The sequence below is a fragment of the Eptesicus fuscus genome, chromosome 9 (genome assembly GCF_027574615.1).
Source record: "Eptesicus fuscus isolate TK198812 chromosome 9, DD_ASM_mEF_20220401, whole genome shotgun sequence".
Taxonomy (NCBI): domain Eukaryota; kingdom Metazoa; phylum Chordata; class Mammalia; order Chiroptera; family Vespertilionidae; genus Eptesicus; species Eptesicus fuscus.
In genome coordinates, this window is record NC_072481.1 from 27296384 (window position 1) to 27317181 (window position 20798).

At 39.1% G+C, this 20798-nt stretch overlaps 2 protein-coding genes and 1 pseudogene across 4 annotated transcripts in view; 1 reads left to right on the forward strand and 2 right to left on the reverse strand.

Annotated features, from left to right (window-relative positions):
• The window catches only part of EIF2B3 (eukaryotic translation initiation factor 2B subunit gamma), an 83658-nt gene that overhangs the window by 33214 nt on the left and 29646 nt on the right, over window positions 1–20798 (forward strand). For 2 of the 3 annotated variants that reach the window (XM_054720736.1, XM_054720735.1), the window contains exons 5-6: window positions 4954–5065; window positions 19886–19975. In XM_054720736.1, coding sequence (XP_054576711.1) covers window positions 4954–5065; window positions 19886–19975 — 202 coding nt within the window. The remainder of the gene's footprint in view (window positions 1–4953; window positions 5066–19885; window positions 19976–20798) is intronic. The other variant, XM_054720737.1, reaches the window with a different exon arrangement.
• Window positions 5456–6052, reverse strand: LOC103289519 (60S ribosomal protein L29-like). Its single transcript, XM_054720738.1, has one exon. The coding sequence runs from the start codon at window positions 6009–6011 to the stop codon at window positions 5526–5528; it is 486 nt and encodes a 161-aa protein (XP_054576713.1). The 5' UTR covers window positions 6012–6052; the 3' UTR covers window positions 5456–5525.
• On the reverse strand, window positions 14351–14606 carry LOC103294870 (40S ribosomal protein S27-like; annotated as a pseudogene).

Consider the following 20798-nt stretch of genomic DNA (forward strand, 5'->3'; position numbering starts at 1 on the left):
GACAAGCCTCCTTGGAAGAACCACATGTAACTTTTTCTGGTGATTCAAATGGGCTCTGCTTTCTGAAGCTTTTTTAAGGTATCAACTTCTCAGAAAAGGAATTAGATGATTGAGTGGTACAAGAGGGACCCAGAAACCCAGCTAAGCTGTTCAGGGAAATGGGGTATATAAACTCTGGAAAATTCCATTTACTGATTTTTGCAGCATTGGATACCATTACGGAAGTATAAAATCTGCCACTTGTCAGTATTTAGCCATTATTCCACCATTTGCTTAGTATTACTTATTGAGCAAATGGGTCAACAGATTAGTAACACAGTTATTGGGTATGTGTTACACCAAGCACAGAACTAGGTACAAGGCCCATATAAATGGGCGAAAAACCCATATAATATCCCTATCTAAAGAATAAACAGACAAGTGTTTGTTATACCCTCCCTAATCATAGGGCATTTTGAGAAACCTGACACCTGAAGGGGAAAATTGAATAGAAACTGTGATCTTGAGAGAACTAATGAAAGCTTCATATATGTAATTTTTACAGTCACAAAAATCAAACAGTTAACATTACATAAAGAGAATATCAGTGATATAAAAACATACATATTTTAAACTTGTAGTGATGCATAAATATCATTAATTCCCATTTACCACCCCTTGCTTGTTAGAAGCTAAAAAATTTCCTTTTTTCCTCAATTTCAATAAGAACATGGAATATTTATTTTGTTGTATTACAGATAACATGTTTATTAAGGGGCTTGTCTTTTTGGTATATTCCTCTGTGCAAATGTTTTATGCTGTTATGATATAAATTATTGACTGTTATCTCTGTAATTCCACTGTGTCTCTTGGGATATTTGAAATGGAAAAAATTTGTTTAACCCAGTTTACTGTAGTAGTATTTCTCATATTCCTCTCCATTTCTCAGAGTTATATAGTCTTGGTCCAGACTAGAACCAGTATATATTAGTGTGCTTCAGAATCATACGAGTGAAAGCTGTCACCTCTCAATCAACTTAGTTCCCTCTACACTAACAATTATTGGTCGGCAGTTTTGAGCCTATGTTTCTTTTGCTTCCTTCATTTTTCTTAAAGCTGTACTGCAAAGGAAAACTTCTACTCTGCTTGGGCTTCTGCTTGATCTATTTCCTCTTCTCAATTCCCACTCTCTCCTCTGCCCTTTTTTTCCTAATTATATCCAACAGAAGTGACTTGAAATCCCTGCATTATTCAAAACTGAAGTTCTTGTGATGGAGGAAACAAGTATATAGAATTATGTTCAAATGTGCCTAGAATTCATCATCACAATGTGATAAGTACAATAATAGGAGCATGTGCAAAATACAAGGAGCAATGTCTCAGTTATAGGAAAATATATTTTAAAGCAAAATATATTTTAAAACATGATGTTTGAAAACAAAGAGGTGAGCAATTTACTTTTGTGCAGACAGGGTAATGGGTATGAAATCAGCTCCCTGTCCTACAAATGCTTTACATTTTGATGTAGTCATTGCATTTAGGTCATGCAATATATACATACATACATATACACATATACACATACATATATACATACATATATATACACTAAACTAAGATATGGAAAACAGAGATAATCAAGATTTGCTCTGAAGCTAAAAATCCAGTGAATGGAGCTAGATAGTATGTTATTGACCAAGTTTTTATATCTATTTATAGCCTAATAGCATTTTGTGAATAGCTGCTCAAGATTACATCAGAGATAAGTGGTAGAATCAGAACTTGAACCCATGCCTTCCTACTCCATAGCTTGGGCTTTCTTTCTTTTTTTTTTTTTTTTGTAATTTAGTTTTCATTTTTTTTAAAAAATATATTTTATTGATTTTTCACAGAGAGGAAGAGAGAGGGATAGAGAATCAGAAACATCGATGGGAGAGAAACATCAATCAGCTGCCTCCTGCACACCCCCCACTGGGGATGTGCCCGCAACCAAGGTACATGCCCTTGACCGGAATCGAACCCGGGACCCTTAAGTCCGCAGGCCGACGCTCTATCCACTGAGCCAAACCAGTTAGGGCTAGTTTTCATTTTTATCAAGATTTTATATGCCCATAATTTAAAGAGAGATATAATTATTCACGAGTGTTTCACAAGGCTAAAATCAGAGTGTCATCCAGGACTGAGGACTCATCTGAAAACTCAACTAGGAAAGGAGTTCTTCTAAGCATACTTGTTTGTTCGCAGAATTTCAGTTCCCTGAGGACTGTTGAACTGAGAATCTCAGTTTCTAGCTAGCTGTTAGCTAGAGGCTGCCCTCAATTATTTATATTTTTTAAAGTCACTTGGGCCTCTCTTTACATAGCAAACATAATGCCTGTCACAGAAGAGGTACACAAATATATTTATTAGCTAAATAAATGAATGGATAAGTAAATGACTATAGAGGAAACAGAAGGGTTCAAAGAAGTAAAAAAAAATGACTAAAATATGAATAGTGAATATGACAGATTTTTAAAAATGGAACTTCATAGTTTTAACTGCTTTCTTAACGCTATTTGTGTGGTCTTTCTTCTTAGGATGAACATTCTAATGTTACCTGCTCTGCTGTCAAAGTGGAATTCACTTTGTTAGCACAGAACAGAAACATTTCCAAGTATCCCTAATTTATATCATATTCTGAGGTCCCAGTTACTATGGTAGCTACAAAGAAACAAATACAAAAAGTGGGGCCTGAGAGTGAGGGGAATATAACTGAAGTGCACCAAAACTGAAAAATGGACTTGTCGTAAATTACTGCTCCCAGGACATTCGGGTTTTTGTGGGCCTAAGGACTTGGATAGGCTAAACACTCCAAATTACATCCAAAAATAATATCTCTGTGCTTCTTTTTAAAATATTGGTTCATAATCAGACCTTTGCAGACTTTGTTATGTTCTCAAGTTTCCATGAAATGGATGAATAAATGAATTGATATATGTCAAAGCTGCTGTATGGCATTTGAAATTCTCTGCAGTTTTTAGCTTTGATTGAAAATCCCTATAAAACTTGCCTTCAAATTGGCATTATTTACCCCCTTCCTTCTTTGGAGTTCACTAATCTTAGATATTGAAAAAAATAACATAACTTTTAATGGTAGCTTCTCCCTATTCAGATTCAGACACTACATATGATAAGATGACCAGACACCATCTGAAGAAATTAATGCTTTAGCCACTGAACTAAACACATTATACACTTGAGTAATACATTTGGTTCTTGGTATAGAGACAGCTGAAGCTGACAGGGAAGCATTTTGAATTATATGGTAGTCATTGCCTGTCAATGGGAGGCAGATAAATTCATCTTTAGAGATAAAAATATTTCCTCGAGTTCAACTTTCACTTTCTCCTTAGTGTTAAATCATTGCTTTATGTGATTTTTGTGGGGATTAAATGAAAGCATGTATTAACTTATTTAGTCCTTATTATCCTCATTTTACAACTGAAACTGAGAAACAGAGAGGTTTAGTATCTTGCTCAAAGACATACAAATAGTATGTGGTATTCATACCCAAGTGGTGTGGCTTCAAAGGCTCTCTTAACTATATGTTATGCTGCTTCTATTTGAAAATGCTTTTGTAAGCTATAGATAGATACTATACAGATCTTAGCAGATTTTGTTAAGTGTCCAACACTGTACTGGGTTTATATTTAAAGGAACCATAAGCCTGCACTTGAAGAGCTTATAATGTGGTTGGGGTGAAGAAATGTAACACAGAAAACAGCAGTAATAGGGCAGCCTGTAACATCACTATCTACCAGATAACTCTGTACATTTAATAAATATGTACCTTATTTTATTTGAATGCTCCCATACACAGCATAAAATCTAGTGCATAGTAGACATATAGTTAATGTTGGTTGAATGTGGATGTCCTTAAATAATGTTATTCCCATTTTCACAGTGAGCAGACCTAGCTGATTATTTCAAAGAAAGAAATTCTTGTATTTTCTTTTTGTGCCAGGCGGTGGGCTTGTGGTTAATCCACTTAGGTGGTTAAGTAGTATCTTGACTGCCCCTCTTTTTTAAAAACTTTTTTAATTTATTTTTTACAAATAAAAATTATGTATTTAAGGTTTACAAGGTGATATTTTGGTATTTATAGATATTGTGAAGTGATTACCATAATCAAACTAATTAACATATCCACCACCGCCTTCACATTTTTTTTAATAATTTCAAATTTACAAAATGGTTACAAGAATAGTATAAAGAACTTATATGTCTTTTTTTAAATATATTTTTATTGATTTCAGAGAAGAGGGGAGAGGGTGAGAGAGAGGTAGAAACATCAATGATGAGAATCATTGACCGGCTGTCTCCTGCACGCCCCACACTGGGGATCGAGCCCGCAACCCAGGCATGTGCCCTTGAACCGTTGAATTGAACTGGGGACCTTTCACTCCCCAGGCTGATGCTCTATCCACTAAGCCAAACCAGCTAGGGCAAGAACTTATATATCTTGTACCCAAATGTTAATATTTGCTTTATCATTCTCTCTTTCATAACCTATATTTAATATATATCATATGCATATTTAATGTATATGTAATATTTTTCTGAGCTATTTGAGAATAAATTGCAGGCATCATTCCCTTTGCCTTTAAATACACGAATGTGTGTCCTTTCCCCTCCACCCCCTCCATAAAGGACAGATCTCTAAAAATAGGAAATTACATTGACACAATACTTTAATCTATAGAACTTAGTCAGAATTCACAGTTAACCTAATACTATCCTTTAGAGCAATAAAAATTTTTTGACTGCCTATGTTTTAAACATTGTAATGAGTATGTGCTATATAACACTCAATTCTGTATTTGGTATTCTGTATTTGGTTCCAAGAGAAATGTGAGCAGGTACCCTCTTCCCTGTCTTAGTCATACAGGCAAAGCAAATGTCTTTGTTTGATATTCCTTCTTTTGTATGATCCAGTGGAGCAGCGTGACTTCATTGGAGTGGACAGCACAGGAAAGAGGCTGCTCTTCATGGCTAATGAAGCGGACTTGGATGAGGAGCTGGTCATTAAGGGATCTATCCTGCAGAAGTAAGCCCTAGGGTTTTTCTTATTGGCAATTCTTCTTGTCTTAAAACAAAATAAAACCACCCAGTGGATGGGAAAGAGTTATGAAAACTACATTATACTGTGTGAAATTAACAGAAGTATGTGAATGTTTTCCCAAGGGACAGAATGAAGACTTTCTTTCACCACACAAGCTTAACTTTTCTCTGTGTCTTTTCTTGCCAAGGTAGAGTCAGATCCTGCATAGGAGTGGGGCAAAGCAGCTGTGGGGAGAACAGGGAACAGGACTGTTTTTCTGACAATGTTATAGAGCTTCTTTTTTTAGAAAAGTTACTATCTTAACCATTTTTAAGTGTACATTTCACTAATCTTCATATATTCACAATGTTGTGAAACAGATCTCCAGAACGCCGCAGGTTTATTTGTACAAACAGCACAGGGGCCCCACCAGTCCTTCCATCCTCACGTCGGCAGACAGAGGCCTCTACTGTGGAGCCTTCGCGGGGGCCTGGGCACCTTTGGGAGCGGGAACCTGAGCCACTTTGGGAGCCTGAGCTGCAGCCGCACCTGCAGCCTGGGGCTTGGTTTCCGCCTTGGCCTTGGCCTTTGGCCGGCAGAGCCTGAGCCCCTTGGCGATGCGGGCGCGAGCGCGTTTCCCAAGCTTGGGGTGAGCGATGTAGGCAAGTCGACTGAGTTTGCGGCTGCAGCCCTTTGGGATGTTGGGCCTGGGCTCCTTGGGCTTGACCAGGGCCTTGATGGCCTCAGCGCGTGCGCTCATGGCCTTGGCGTTGTTGGCCTGCATCTTCTTCAGGCCCTTCTTGTTGTGCTTCTTGGCAAAGTGCATGTTCCTTAGGAACTTGGGGTCTACCCCCTTAAGAGATTCGTATCTTTGTGACCGGGGTTTCTTGATGCCATTTCTGTGCCATTTTCGGGACTGGTTGTGCGTGGTGTGGTTCTTGGACTTGGCCATATCTGCACAGAAGCCCGCGGCTCCCGAAGCACCAGGGACTGGAAGAGTCCAGAACTTTTTTATCTTGAAGAATTTCTAGATGAAATTCTCTATCTATTAAACAACATCTCTCCATCTCTTCTCCCCAGCCCCTGGTAAACTACCATTCAACTTTCTGTTTCTATGAATTTGACTCCTTGCAATACTCCATATAAGTGAATCATAAAGTATTTGTCTTTCTGTGACTGGCTTACTTCATTTTGTATAATGTCCTCAAGGTTCATCCATGTTGTAGCATATGTCAGAATTTCCTTCTTTTTTAAAAAATATATATTGGTATTAATTTCAGAGAGGAAAGGAGAGGGAGAGAGATAGAAACATCAATGATGAGAGAGAATCATCGATTGGCTGCCTCCTACATACTCGCCACTAGGGATTATGCCCACAACCCAGGCATGTGCCCTGACAGGGAATCAAACCATTACCTCCTGGTTCATGGGTTGATACTCAACCTCTGAGCCATGCTGGCCAGGCTCCTTCCTTTTTAAGGCTGCATAATATTCCATTGTATGTCTATACAACATTAAAAAAATTTTTTTTTCATTAATCCTCACCAGAGGATATTTTTTTCCCCAGAGAGTGGAAGGGAGGGAGGTGGTGGGGAGAAGAGAGATAAACATAAGTGCAAGAGAGACACATCGATTGGCTGCCTCCTGCACATGCCCCGACTGGGGCCGGGGATCAAACCTGCAATTCAGGTACATGCCCTTGACTGGGAATCGAACCCACAACTCTTCAATATATGGGCTGACACTCTAACCACTGAGCAGCACCAGCCAGGGCAAGAATTCATCTATATTATTTCAAAACAAATAAAACAAGAATGAACAAGACCCAAATGAATTAGCATGCCAGCTGTGCAAATATACAGCAAACAAAATGAAAGCAAGAAAAAAGCCCTGCAGAAGACAAAGAGCCTACCCTGAAAAAGAATAACTCAATGAATAGAATGAATTTCTTTACAACTCTACAACTATAAAACAACTCATTAAAATGTAGATTTTATAAATAAAATTTCAGTGATGAGATTATAAAACAACAAAATAAGATAAAAGTATAGAGAACTAAGAAAATAGAGGACCATGTAACTTAATTTCAGAATTAACTAGTAAATTTTAAAATAACAAATAATGGAATAGTAGACACCAATGAAAATCAAATTATTGACATAAAGGAAAGGTTTGAGATAATCAGTGATTTAGATGAAAAAGAAAATGGTTAATAGTTACAGAGACTCACCCTGGTGTGGCTCAGTGGTTGAACATTGACCCATGAACCAAGAGGTCTCCGGTTTGATTCCTGGTTAGAGTACATGCCCAGATTGAGAGCTCAATCTCCAGTAAAGGGCATGTAGGAGGCAGCCTATCAATGTTATGCTCTCACATCGATATTTCTCTCTTCCCCCTTCCTCTCGCTCTAAAAATCAATAAATATTCTTTTTAAAAATATATACAAGAGCTAGTAAATATGATTAGAACACCAAACATAGATGAGGTTGGAGATATCACACAAAAAATGGGGAATCTGTGTTCTAAGGTCCTCAGTGTTCTTCTCCCACTTGGTTCCTAAATACTAGCAGCCAGGCCTGCACCTGTCAAGCAAGGACAGAAGGGAATTCTTCTCTGTGGTATCAGACAGTCTAAGAGGAAAGACCTAAAGATACAAACATCAGGGAGTTCCCAACAGATAACCCACCTCTTAGGTAATTCTACATTAAATTTCAAAGTTGAAAAAGCCCACCACATGTTCAGTGCTGCCAATCAGATATTGTACCACTCTTAAATTTGGACATGCACACAAGAAAAACAACAAGAATTACCGGATCTAAACAGGGGGGAAAAAAACAATAAATTAGTAGCAAAAAAAAAAAAAATCAACTTAAAGGGAAACATTATGAAGAGAAGAAAATGTCAAAAAGGTAACATTATTCAGAAAGATGTGTTGTTTAATACTTGAGCCATCTGAATTCCATTACTTTAGGAGCTAGGAATACAATGTGAGCAAAACACACCAAAAACCTTGCTCTCATTGAGAGATGAGAGAATATTTCATTCATGAACCCAAAAGCTGTATGCTATCTTTAAAAGAGCAAAAGAGAGCCAAGGTGGTGTGGCTCAGTGGTTGAGCAATATGAACCAAGAGGTCACGGTTCGATTCCAAGTCAGGGCACATGCCTGGGTTTCGAGCTCGATCCCCAGTGGGGGCATGCAGGAGGCAGCCAATCAATGATTCTCTCTCATCATTGATATTTCTATCTCTCTCTTCCTCTCTGAAGTAAAAAGAAAATAGATATATAGATATAGATATAGATAGATATAGATATAGATATAGATATAGATATAGATATAGATATAGATATAGATATATTGAAGGTTATGAGGGCAGACACAACCAAAGGATAATGAGTGAGGATATGGAGAGAAATGCCTGAAGTAATATAGCATAGGTTCTAGATTAGATGAAGAAAAAAGTGAGGGATAGAATTAAGAAGACAAAGAGAGAGGGGGTAGGGAGGCAGGCAGGAAGGGTTAGTAAGGGAATGAAAGATATAATGGGACTAAAATGAAGGAAACAGGATTCAAAAATATATATATTTTGAATCCTGTTTCCTTCATTTTAGTCCCATTGTATCTTTCATTAAAAGATACAATGGGACTAAAATGAAGGAAACATTTATTTTTTTATTTTTATTTAAAGCCCAGATCTGCTGGTTTCCTAAGACTAGATTGCATATTTTGTTGTTGGCAGGTTTTTCCCTCCATTCTTCTAACTTGTAATCTACACCCTAGTGATTCAGGATTTCTTGAGTGTAGTTGCAATAGGGCAGCTGGCTGGATAAATGAGCAATAAAATGTTCTTCCACATATTTATATGACCCTCTGGGTCATTGTGCTCCTCCTGGCCTCAGTGGGATGGTGGGTAAAAGCTAATTAGATTCAGATTTTTTCAAACATGTTTGAATATGAGAATCCAATACTTCCTATCCATTTTTTAAACTGAATTTCCAAAAGTAAGGACTAGTGCCTATTAGTCAAACACTAAATCTGGAAAAAGGCCTTTGTGTATATATCTGGGGTCACCAGAAATCTCTTGTTTTAAAGTTTTCTTAATTTTGTAGTGATTGTAGGAGAAAAGGACAACGTTTGTTTTCTCCCTGTCTGAGAGAGGATGAAGTGTTTGCTTGATTGCAAGGAAATGTTCTGTTTTGTTGGGCTTCAAACATATTTAGTCCTAAAAAGTGAGATAGTGTATGGTGCTTGCTGGAGTAGGAATCCTGCTAAGCCTATAGTCAGGTACAGAAGCAGTCTCCCCAGCAAGCTGTCTAGTCATCAGGTAGTACTTGACTCCAATGAGTCCAGATTCTTACTACCTCAGGGTACTTTTAAAAAAGCAGAAAACATTTTCCAAATGTTGACTTGAAGCATTACTGACTTGGAGAGACCTTATATGTAGTGGAAAAGAATGTTGCTGGTAGAAGGAGCATGGTGTTGGAAACTCAAGTCCAGAGAATTTGAAATTTAGTCTTGAGACAAACCAGCTATATGATCTTGAGCAAATCACTTTGCTTCTCTAAGCCTCAGTTTTCCCAACAAATTGACTTAGTTCTTTAAAGACGGTCCCCCCAGTTCTAAATTTCCTGTTTTATTTCTGAAAGACATGTGTTTTTAATAATTCGTAAGTAAAAGGTATTTGTGCCAAATATTTAATAAGAAAATCATGTAGCTTTTCTCTAGTGTTGTGTTGTTTTCTTTTGAATACTAGTCAAGGGTTTTTCTTTACTGGAAGAGTAATGAAAAACTAAAACAAGCTTCTAAAGGATATATTTAAAATGGAATAAAATGTTCACACATTCGTCTTGGAAAATTTAGACATTCATATCTGGGAAGACAATGACTTGAATCAAATCTCAAAGATCATGGCCAAATTTGTATTTCTGGGATGATGAGAAATGGGTTTATACTCTTGATTATTTTCCCAATGGAAAGTCTTGAAATGCTATTTACTTAACATTAGTATCCCCATTACTGCAAACCAGCCATAAATTCCTAAAGTACTTCTCTAATTTTGCAGTTCTGGGGGGAGGAGTGCAGAGGGGTTTGTAGAAGTCAGGATCAAGAACTTTTCCCAAGGTATTTTGTCCAGCAAAGGCAGTGAGACTTTTATTCTTATTTTTCTATACTTTTAACTCTCACGTCTATAAAGTCGTATAGATAGGTTATTTGCAAAAGAACCCATGTCAGCATCCTTAAGCCTTTTCCTTAAGCCAATTCCTGATCATTTCAGGGCTTCTGCAGTACAAATCAGTAGAGCTGGTTTAGATTTCAGCTTTCTTGGATATGCAAAATCTGTTACCACCATCCTTCTGCTTGCCAGATTTCAAAATATTGTTTCTATCCTCTCTTTTCCTAATCTTTGTTCTTAGGGGTTATGCCTTTTTAAAAATAGCAACACCTTTTACTATCACTTTCATGAGCTTTCAAAAGGAATAGGGCTTTATGCTTATAATTAATCTGCCATCTTTACCTAGAATCCTGTTTCCTTCATTTTAGCCCCATTATATCTTTCATTCCCTTACTAACCCTTCCTGCCTGCCTCCCTACCCCCTCTCTCTTTGTCTTCTTAATTCTATCCCTCACTTTTTTCTTCATCCAATGTAGAACCTATGCTATATTACTTCAGGCATTTCTCTCTATATCCTCACTCATTATCCTTTGGTTGTGTCTGCCCTCATAACCTTCAACTTTGGATTACTTTAACATCTACTTTGTCTACTTCTACATCTGTTCTATTAAAGACTTCAGAAGAAATATTCTGCAATGTTGTAAATTGGCACCAGTTTACAGTGTTGTAAATTCATGTTTTCAATCTTAGCTGAGCCCTTAGACCACTCCACATTCTTAGACCTGTCCTGGACCACCTTCTCACTTCTCTCAGCAGCTATTCTCAACCATTCCACTTTCCTGTCTCAGGTAATAACCCTGCCTCCTCCTTCTGCAAGAAAATCCTGGCTACCAGATGCTGATTTTCCCAGCATACTACCCTACCCATGATTTTATCTTCATTCAGACCCACCTTCAATTCCTTTTTTCTAGCCTTAGAGGAAGAAGTTTCTGTCCTATTTAAGACCAGTCCCCTCACTATGTCTGTACCCCATTTTCCTCTGCCTCCCCTGGAACTGCTCCATCAGTTTTTCCAACACTCTCCACAATTTTCAACTTTTCTTTTTACTATTTCTTCCCCCTCTACCTACAAACACATTGCTTATAGAATAAACTACAAATTCCTAAAGCCCTCAATCATCTAACCAGGCTTACCCCTCCAGCCTTATATTTCACCATTTCCCAAATGCAACCCCATACTCAGCACTCCACCATAAGTTATGGAGAGTTGCTTATCGTTCCCTGACTTCTGTATTCCTTTTTACACCTCTGTCCTTTTGCTCTCACCATTCCTAGCACTTCTTCAGCCAGTTACCCTTTTCTCCCTGGCTAAATACCTGCTCTTCTTTTAAGACTCAGCTCATATAGCTCATATAGCACTTCTCTGTGAAACTTTTTCTGACCATTTTCACACTAGGCAGAATTGAGAATTGACCCTTCTTCCTTTGTACTCTCCTATATTCTGTAGAAATGTCTAGATAACATCTGGAACCCTTTATTGCTCTGGACTATAAGTTACACGAGGACAGTGATTGCTATCAGTCAGCCAGATCAACAGTCAGAAAGGAAATCTAGATGTGGACAAGAGCAAGGACAAAACAAGGACCACATCTGTCTTTTACCACCTTCAGTCTCATTGCTGTGGGTAATCAGCAAAAAAAGCTGGTATCTTTCACTACAGAGCTACACAGTGCTTGGCTCAGGACTCAAGAGAAGCTGAAGGAGGATATCTGTCAGGATCTAGAGGAGCTGCAGGACTGGATACTGTTCCATGCCTACTGGGTGAGCAAGTATATCAGTGACATCATGTACAAGTAGCCACAGTACTTGGCACCATCCATCGACCTTCATAGCATTAAAAATGTGGCTGCAGCTTTACTTCTGCCCTCTAAATGTTACACAGAATATCTCTTGGGTCCATTGCTGACTGAGAACCATTCAGAAAAGAGAATTTTGTATAACATAATTCCAGCTCAGGTAAGTCAATACATACAAAGCCAGCATACCGTGTATATGTATAGTTATGTGCTGCTTAATGACAGGAATCCGTTCTGAGAAATGCGTCATTAGGCGATTTTGTTGTTGTGCGGCCATCATAGAATGCATTTATGTAAACCTACATGGTACAGCCTACTACACATCTAGGTTATATAGCATAATGTATTGCTCCTAGGCAACGAGACTATACGGAATGTTACTATACAAAACAACACCAGTTTTGTAAATCAACCACAAGAGAAAATGATGCAACCCTAGACCGTTTGGTTCAGTGGATAGAGCGTCGGCCTGCAGACTGAAGGGTCCTGGGTTTGTTTCCAGTCAAGGGCATATAACTCAGTTGCAGGCTTCTGCCCAGCCTGGGCCCTGTTCAGGGCTCCTGCAGGAGACAACCAATCGGTGTGTTTCTCTCAAATTGATATTTCTGTCTTTCCCTCTCTCTTCCACTCTCTCTAAAAATCAGTGGGAAAATATCCTCAAGTGAGGATTAAAAAGAAAAAAAAAAGAGAGAGAGAGAAAATGGTGCACTCCAGAGACACGATAAGTATGAGATGTGAGAGCCAGTTGCTGGTGTAACATGGCATACTGTTTTACAACAAGAGTATATGCTAAAGTAATGATAAAAAGTATAGTATAGTAAATACATTAAACCAGTAACATGGTCACTTACTATCATTATCTAGTATTATGTACTGTACATAATTGTATGTGCTATACTTTTATATGGCTGACAGCACTGTAGGTTTGTTTACTCCAGCATCACCACAAATATGTGAGTAATGAGCTGTGCTATGACCTTACAATGGCTATGACGTCAATAGGCCATAGGAATTTTTCAGCTTGGTCATAATCTTATGGAACCACTGTTGTATATGTGGTCTGTTGACTGAACCACTGTTGACTGATGTACCTCGGGAACCACTGTTGACTGAAACATTGTTATGCAGCGCATGACTATTTACTTAAAACAATAACTTTTCATGGTTTTTTATCACCTAAAAGACAAAATCCAAACTCCTTAACTTGACATCTAAGAGTCATAGAAGGCTTTCTGTGTACTGGCCTCTGGCTAGCTCTCCAGCTTTAATTTTTTACCATTATATCCTGGGATTTTTTATTTTATTTTTTTTCATTACCACTTTGCCTTTGCATATGCTAGTTCCTTGATCTGAAATATTTTTTTCCTGCTTTGACTGCCTAGCAAATGTATCCTCCTCTTTCAGAACTCACCCAAGCTTCATCCACCCCTGTGAATCCTTCTTATCCTATGCCTGTTTCCTTAGACATCTCACTACATCCTCTTCTGTACTGAGCTTCCTACATTATTATGTACCACAGTATACTATAAAATGTTTTCTAACATGTAGTCTTCCCTACTAGATTGTGAGCTCCTAAGGAGCTCTGCTTATTTCAGCTCTATGTCCCTGGTACCAAAGCACAGTACCTGGCTCATGATGGTAATTATAATAGTTATTTAATGAGTGCCTGGTATACAAGTACCAAGTATACACTTCAAGTAATTTCTAACCATCCTAATAACTCTGCAACAAGTAGGTAATATGATAGATCTCAATGTTTGTTGAATAGAATAAATTAATGAATATGTTATCTATTATCTAAGATTAAAATTTGCAATCATTTTCAAACTTTCTCTTAAAGGAGTGAAACTTTCTCTGTAAGTGAAATCTTATATAGAAGCCTAAAATATAAACTTAGAACACAGGGTTATTCTTATTCAGGCTTCCCTTAGCAGGTCCTGAAGCACCTCCACAAAACTCTAGGACTAACTGAAGCACAACACTCCGTTTTATGATAAGAAACTGGCATGAAGGAAGATTTTGTCATATTTAGTGGTGAGGTCAGAACTAGAGCCCTCTTAGCCATTGCTCTTTTTACTACACCGAGCTGCCTTTCAACTTTGATTTAGCTCACTATTAAGCCAATGATATCATCACAGAATATAGGTCGTCATTAGTCTCAAGATATTGAATATGCTAGAGACATAGGAGATGATTTTGTGTTATACACCTCTATCTTATCCTATACACATAACCTGAGACCAGCCTCCTTTTTTTTTTTTTTTTTTAAATCCAAAATGTGTTTATTGGGATGGTTTCCCACTCATCTTGATTCTGGATGCTTTTAGTGCTGCTTCCTTCGGAAGGAACATCCTCGGAAGCCTTGCTTTCCTCCTGTCGGCTGACAGAGGACAGTGGGACAGCCCACACAAAAGTACCGTTTGTGCGTGGCTGAAGGTGGTGGTGACTTTATAGCATCCCGGGCACTTCACACCCATGAAGTAGGAATTGGGGCTCCGCACCAGGTACTTCTTCTTGTGTTTCCTCTCCTCTTCTGGGAAGGGATGAAGGAGATCCTTAGCAAGAGGCAAGTTGTCATGGGGAAGTTGTCACTGCTGGAAAGCAAGACCTAATTCCTTTAGACTAAAGATCAAAATCTTTAACATGGCCTAAAACCTCTCCAACCTCATCTTGTGTATCTCCCCATCTTGTTTTCTGTGTTTTGTCAGTACTGGGCATCTTTAGTTCCTCACACTCACCCATCTGCCTCAAGGTCTTGTCACCAGCTATTTTTCTCTCCCCAGAGTACTTATCTTAGTTGCTAGGCCCCTTTCACTTGGCTATCTCTCTCCCTTCCTTCAGGTCTAAGCTGAAAGGGAAACTTCCCATATCTGTCAGCCTGAGTGAGGTCCCCCATTATATGCTTCTGTAGCATTCTGTGCTGCCTTTTACAGTTATTGCATACTTGCTATAATTTATGTTTCATTAATCTGTAAGCTTCATGCAGGGGTCATGTCCATTTTGTTTACTGCTATATCCCAAGTGCCTGGCATATAGTAGGTATTCAATTAATGTGGACTAAAATAACTTCCTTTTGTTTTTCTGTCAGTACAATGAAGAGAAGCACTTTTACCGTCTGCTGCTTTGAGTCCGGGGCTTTCACTTCAACACCGCCTTTCTAGGAGAGGCCTGAGAACCGATGGGGCCAGAGCCCACGCTGCTGCATAGGCAGACCTTTGGTTTGGTAGCTCCATATGCACTCCTAACAATCAACAACCTGTCGTTCCTGCCCCTTACCCTGCCATCAAGAGCAGGCATTTGGGGAGGTATGGCAAGTACTTTTTATAAAACAGCTACCAGGTACTTAGGCAACAGGTACTTGCCCAAAAATCTGCCTCATTAGAATTGTAGATAGCTAGTAAATAGCCATGCTTCATGGGTCATTTTCTTTCCTCTACTTCTGAGCAAACTTGATTATTTCAAGCATACCTTGGTCTTAATTTCTTTTCAATTATAATGATTAGGCAGTAGGGAACTAGCTCTAACTCTTCTAGTGGGGGGCGGGGAGGCGGGGAGATGTTTCTTTATTGGAATAAGTTTCAAATTGCCAAATAAAGTAGAAGGTGACTGTCTGAAGAAGGTTGTTTGTGTTGTTGCATTGAACCCTTCAAGATGGCTAAGTTATCTTGGGAGGTTTTTGTCCTCATTGGAATTGTTGCTTCTGGTTCTTATGTGTTACTGACCTGCTTTCATGGAGCCTTTCCTGGCTAGTCACAGAAGATCTTTATTGTTTGTTCCAAAATGAAACTTCCTTCAATGATAATGCTGGAGCTCATAGTCACTCCCAGACCAATATGAAAGTCATATACTCCATGCCCCTGGCTCATTTTGTTTGTTACTTAAGAAGTTCCTGCGACTCACATTGATCACAGGACAGAAATGGTTGTGCTGGAGGCAAGATGATGTAGTCTCCAAATCCTCTGCTATTCTGCTCCTGTCACCTCTGCTCACACCTTCAAACAGGCCACTCTCCCCTGTGCTCACCGGCACAGCCATAGCCTTCATCACTGTCCAGTGGAAGGTGCGAGCATCAGGGTTGCAGCCCTGTGTGCTGTCTCATCCATGGGGGAGCACCGTGGGCAACTTGCCCCCCAACCCTAAAGCTCCTGTAGCAGCTGGTACCAATTACCCTGCCGAGGAGCTAGGAGCATTTCTTAATATCTGCTCTCCTGCTTTCCAAGAATGTATGAGGAAACTTGGAAGCAGGTTGAGAAAGAGTTCTCTCTCTCCCTCCTCCCCTCTCCCTTCCAGTCTCTCTAAAAATCAATAGGAAAAATACCCTCAGGTTAGGATTAACAACAACAAAAAAAATTATTTTTGTGTTAGTTGAAGAGAAGAAAAAAACCTGTGGGAGTTTCACAAATGATCTTATAGACTTTAAAGATTAAATTTTTATACCACATCTCTGAACTTTTATTGTTATTTTATCATTAAAAGGATTCCCACAAATTTTTCACATATTTTATTTTTTATTATAATGGACTTTTCCTGTGCTTGGAAAATTATGTTTTAAATTACTTTACAAACATGAAATTTCATGTATTTCTAATTATCTTATTCATTTCTATTTACTAATTTCTTACTTTATGTTATACAAATCCAAAGCCTCTCTGGCTCAGAACTATCTGCCAGTTACCCAGGTATTAGTGGCACTCTTTGAGGCTTTTTGATTTTGTTTATTTTGTTTTAAAATATCAATCCTTATTTCTCATGTAATTCAAAAATAATAGAGTGAAATAAGAAACCCACCTCTTTGGCATCTTAAATGCCATTAGTTTCCCAGTCCCAATAATTACATTCACTACAAATTTAATATAAAAGAAAAAAAATCTCTGAATTGCCCGTCTCTATTTCTTCATTGTCTTTCATATTTGTACCTAAATCTCTAGCCTTGAGTATTCTAAATTTTTGGAACATTTTTTCCTTTAAAATGGGAGAATTTTTTTTACCTATTTTATGGGATGAGAGTAAAAAGTATGAGAGTAAAAGTAGAAAAAATATTTATCCTATATAATAAAAGGCTAATATACAAATTGACTGAAAGGCAGAATGACCTGTTGCTATTATGTGCACTGACCACCAGGGGGCAGACACTCAATGCAGGAGCTGCCCCCTGGTGGTCAGTGCACTCCCACAGGGGGAGCACCACTCAGCCAGAAGCTGGGCTCACACCTGGTAAGTGCAGCAGCGGTGGCGGGAGCCTCTCCCGCCTCCGCGCCAGCACTAAGGACCCCTGGGGGGTGTCTGACTGTGGGCCTAAGCCAGCAGTCAGACATCCCCCGAGAGGTCCTGGACTCTGAGAGGTTGCAGGCCAGGCTGAGGGACCCCTCTGCCCCCAGTGCACAAATGTCGTGCACTGGGCCTCTAGTCAATAATAATAAAAGCGTAATATGCTAATTAGACCGGATGACCTTCTGGACAAAGCCGAGGCTGCAAGGGAAGCCTGGGTCCCAGTGCCTGCCGGCAGCTGGAGGGAAGCCCAGTGCTGGGTGCCAGAGGGAAGCCAGTGCTGGCAGCCGGTGGAAGGGAAGGTCTACTCTTGCACGAATTTCATGCATCGGGCCTCTAGTGAGTTATAAAATGCTATATGAATCTCGTGCCGTATATGCTAGGGATTGATAACAGTTTACAAGATGGTTATTCAGACTTTTAATTTATTCCTTTCCTGGCTGTTTAATAGCAGTTGACCTCTGCTATAAAAATGAGGGTAGCTGAAACCGGTTTGGCTCAGTGGATAGAGCGTCGGCCTTCGGACTGAAAGGTCCCAGGTTCGATTCCGGTCAAGGGCATGTACCTTGGTTGCGGGCACATCCCCAGTAAGGGATATGCAAGAGGCAGCTCATGGATGTTTCTCTCTCATGGATGTTTCTAACTCTCTATCCTTCTCTCTTCCTCACTGTAATAAATCAATAAAATATATTTTTTAAAATGAGGGTAATACATCTACTTCATGAGGTAGTTGTGAGGATTCAGTAAGTATAGGTAGAGTATGTTGAATGATTCAGGGAATTTGTAAACCAAGAGACTGAACAAGCGAGTGCAACTTTCCAAATTGGTTAGATCAAGGAAGAGAATTATCAGTGTGGACTTCAGGTAAAACCCTGGTAACCACATTCATCCTGAGGAATTTCTTAGAAATCAAGAACCTCAGAAAGTTAGGATTGAGAAGTAGCTTCTCCTTTCTTCTTCATCGTCATTGTATATATTAATTGGCTTGTGTGTGGAGTTTATGTGTTCTAGGTGTGGAATAATAAGTCTGACTTCTCTGTTGCTCTTTTCAAAAGATTTTGTTTGCCTTTCTCCCAAAATAATGGAAGCCCAGGGTGGTGCACCTTAATTTATTTGATATATTACTTCTAAGTTTTCTAGATCCCATGGGAATAATTTTCCTTAAAGCTGTAAGCCAGTCAAAGCAAAGTAACAGAGTAGAAGAAAAATGACAGCCCGGCAGCTATGATTGGAATCTTTATTTTCCACCCTTCTTTTCTCCTTCCTCTCAACTGTCTGTTTTTATTAAATAAAATGACCTTGGAAATTATAAGCATGACATTTCTTTCTTTTTATTATCCTCACCTAAGGACATGCTTTTATTGATTTTAGAGAGAAAAGAAGGGAGAGAGAGAGAGAGAAAGAGAGAGAGAGAGAGAGAGAGAGAGAGAGAGAGAGAGAGAGAGAGAGAAACATCGATGGGTTGCCTCGGGTACCCATTGAACATGCCATACGAGCTCCCACTGGAGCTCAAACCCAGAATCCAGGCATATGCCCTGACTGGGAATCAAACCACAACCTCTCAGTCTATGGGGTGACACACTGGCCAGGGCAAGCATGACATTTCTTGAAGCTGAAACCAAAATGGCAAACTAAAATAGACAGCACAGGCAGATGCCTTAAGTTGACCTACTTTATTCATTTTTTTGTTTATTCAATAACTATTTATTAACATTTACTCTGTGTGAAATACAATGCTAAGAGCTCAATCTATAAAGAAAAATCTCTACCCTCAGAGAATTTTTAGTCTAGTGGAAGAGAGACAAATAAATAGGCTGTTATCTTAGTGTATGATAAGTTGTCTGATATAGGTGGGCATAAGTCTGAGAGCGCAAACTTGGGTGAAGATTTCCTGGAGGAAGTATAACTGGGGAAAGTCCTGATGAATAAATAAGAGTGGGAATTAGAGAGTATTCATAGAATTTTACTTCATCTTCTGTGAAAATGGGGTAACACAAGCCAAATCCTGGAGTAAAGTATGGCCTGCAGGAAGTAGGGTATTTGGAGTAGAAGCAGGAAAAGGTTAGTGACAAGATTTTTTGGTAGGAGCGATAGAATAGAAAGTGGCTTGTCAGTGATTTGATGGCTTATTGATTTTGGTTTAATGTCTTTAGAAGCCTAAAAGCCTCATAAAGTGTGAAATAGGGTTTCTTTAAAGAAAAGACCTATTCTGTGGTTGGATCAGAGCTAGTATCTACCATCTTGATCTCCCCAGGATGGGGTGTACGCAACGTAGCTCTTAAAAATTCTGATGCTGCCCAGCTGGTGTTGCTCAATGGTTAAGCATCGACTTACAAACCAGGTCATGATTCAATTCCTGATCAGTGCACATGCCCAGGTTGTGGGCTCGATCCCCAGTGTGGGGCCATGCAAAAGGCAGCCGATCAGTGATTGTCTCTGATCATTGATGTTTCTGTCTTTCCCTCTCCCTTCCTCTCTGAAATCAATAAAAATATATATTTTTTTTTAAATTTTTAATGCCTACTACCTAATAATAGGATAGAACCCATGTTACCTGATTGTGAGCCCCTTCTCTCTTTTCTTTTTGCAGGCACCCTAGAATACATTTCCACACAGGCCTTGTGGACGCCCATCTCTACTGCATGAAAAAATACGTTGTGGACTTCCTAATGGAAAATGAGTAAGAAAGAGGGGCGGGTAGAGTCAGGTCCACAGTGCAAAAGCTACTGTCTGACTTAGTTAACAGTTTTAAGCCATGATAATGTTAGGTAACTAGTTTTTATAAATTACAACTTATTTTTACCTTTGTCCTAGAAATGAAATCATGTTATCAGCATCCTGTTATTTTGTCTGTACCACAGAGTCCCCTACTTGTATTTTTGGGATCTATGTTATAATAAACCAGAAATACATTTTTGTAGAACTAGTAGTAACCTATAATGCCTCTTTCTGCACAGCTCCAAGCTGTTCTTGCTTCCTTCTGTAAGGGTGAGCTCCCCAATTCTGGTGCTATTTGTCTCTAAGTAGATGCCCTTTCCCTAGGCAATTATCCCATAGATGGGCCCTCTTGGCAAAGGGCCAGAGAATTCTCTGAGAGGAGGAAAAAAAGAAGAGCAAGTTTCCCTCCAATGTTGGAAAAGTCCACCTCACTGAGTGAACTTTCATGAATGTAGAGAAACAAATTTTTGTACTTTTCTGATTTTGCTTTGAGAACAGAACTGCGGGCTTTAATAATTCCCAGAGACCGTGTCTGCCAGATCACAGGACTTGGGTTTCCAGAGGAAAAACCTCCTTTTGTTATTGGTCTCAAGGACTTTTGATAGGAAATGCAACTAGAGTCCTCAGGGGAACAGGTGGGAAAAGATTTAATAAGCGCATGTGTAAGAGGAGCAGCTCCTCTCCCTTGATGGCTGCTCCTCTTCTTACCCATCTCATACAAAAGTAGAGAAAGTAATGTGATGAAGTCCCATAGATCCACCACACCGCTTCAGTAATTATCAGTT

Excerpts from the sequence above, each read along its gene's own strand:
- LOC103289519 (XM_054720738.1), bottom strand. The coding sequence starts at position 6,011 with ATGGCCAAGTCCAAGAACCACACCACGCACAACCAGTCCCGAAAATGG.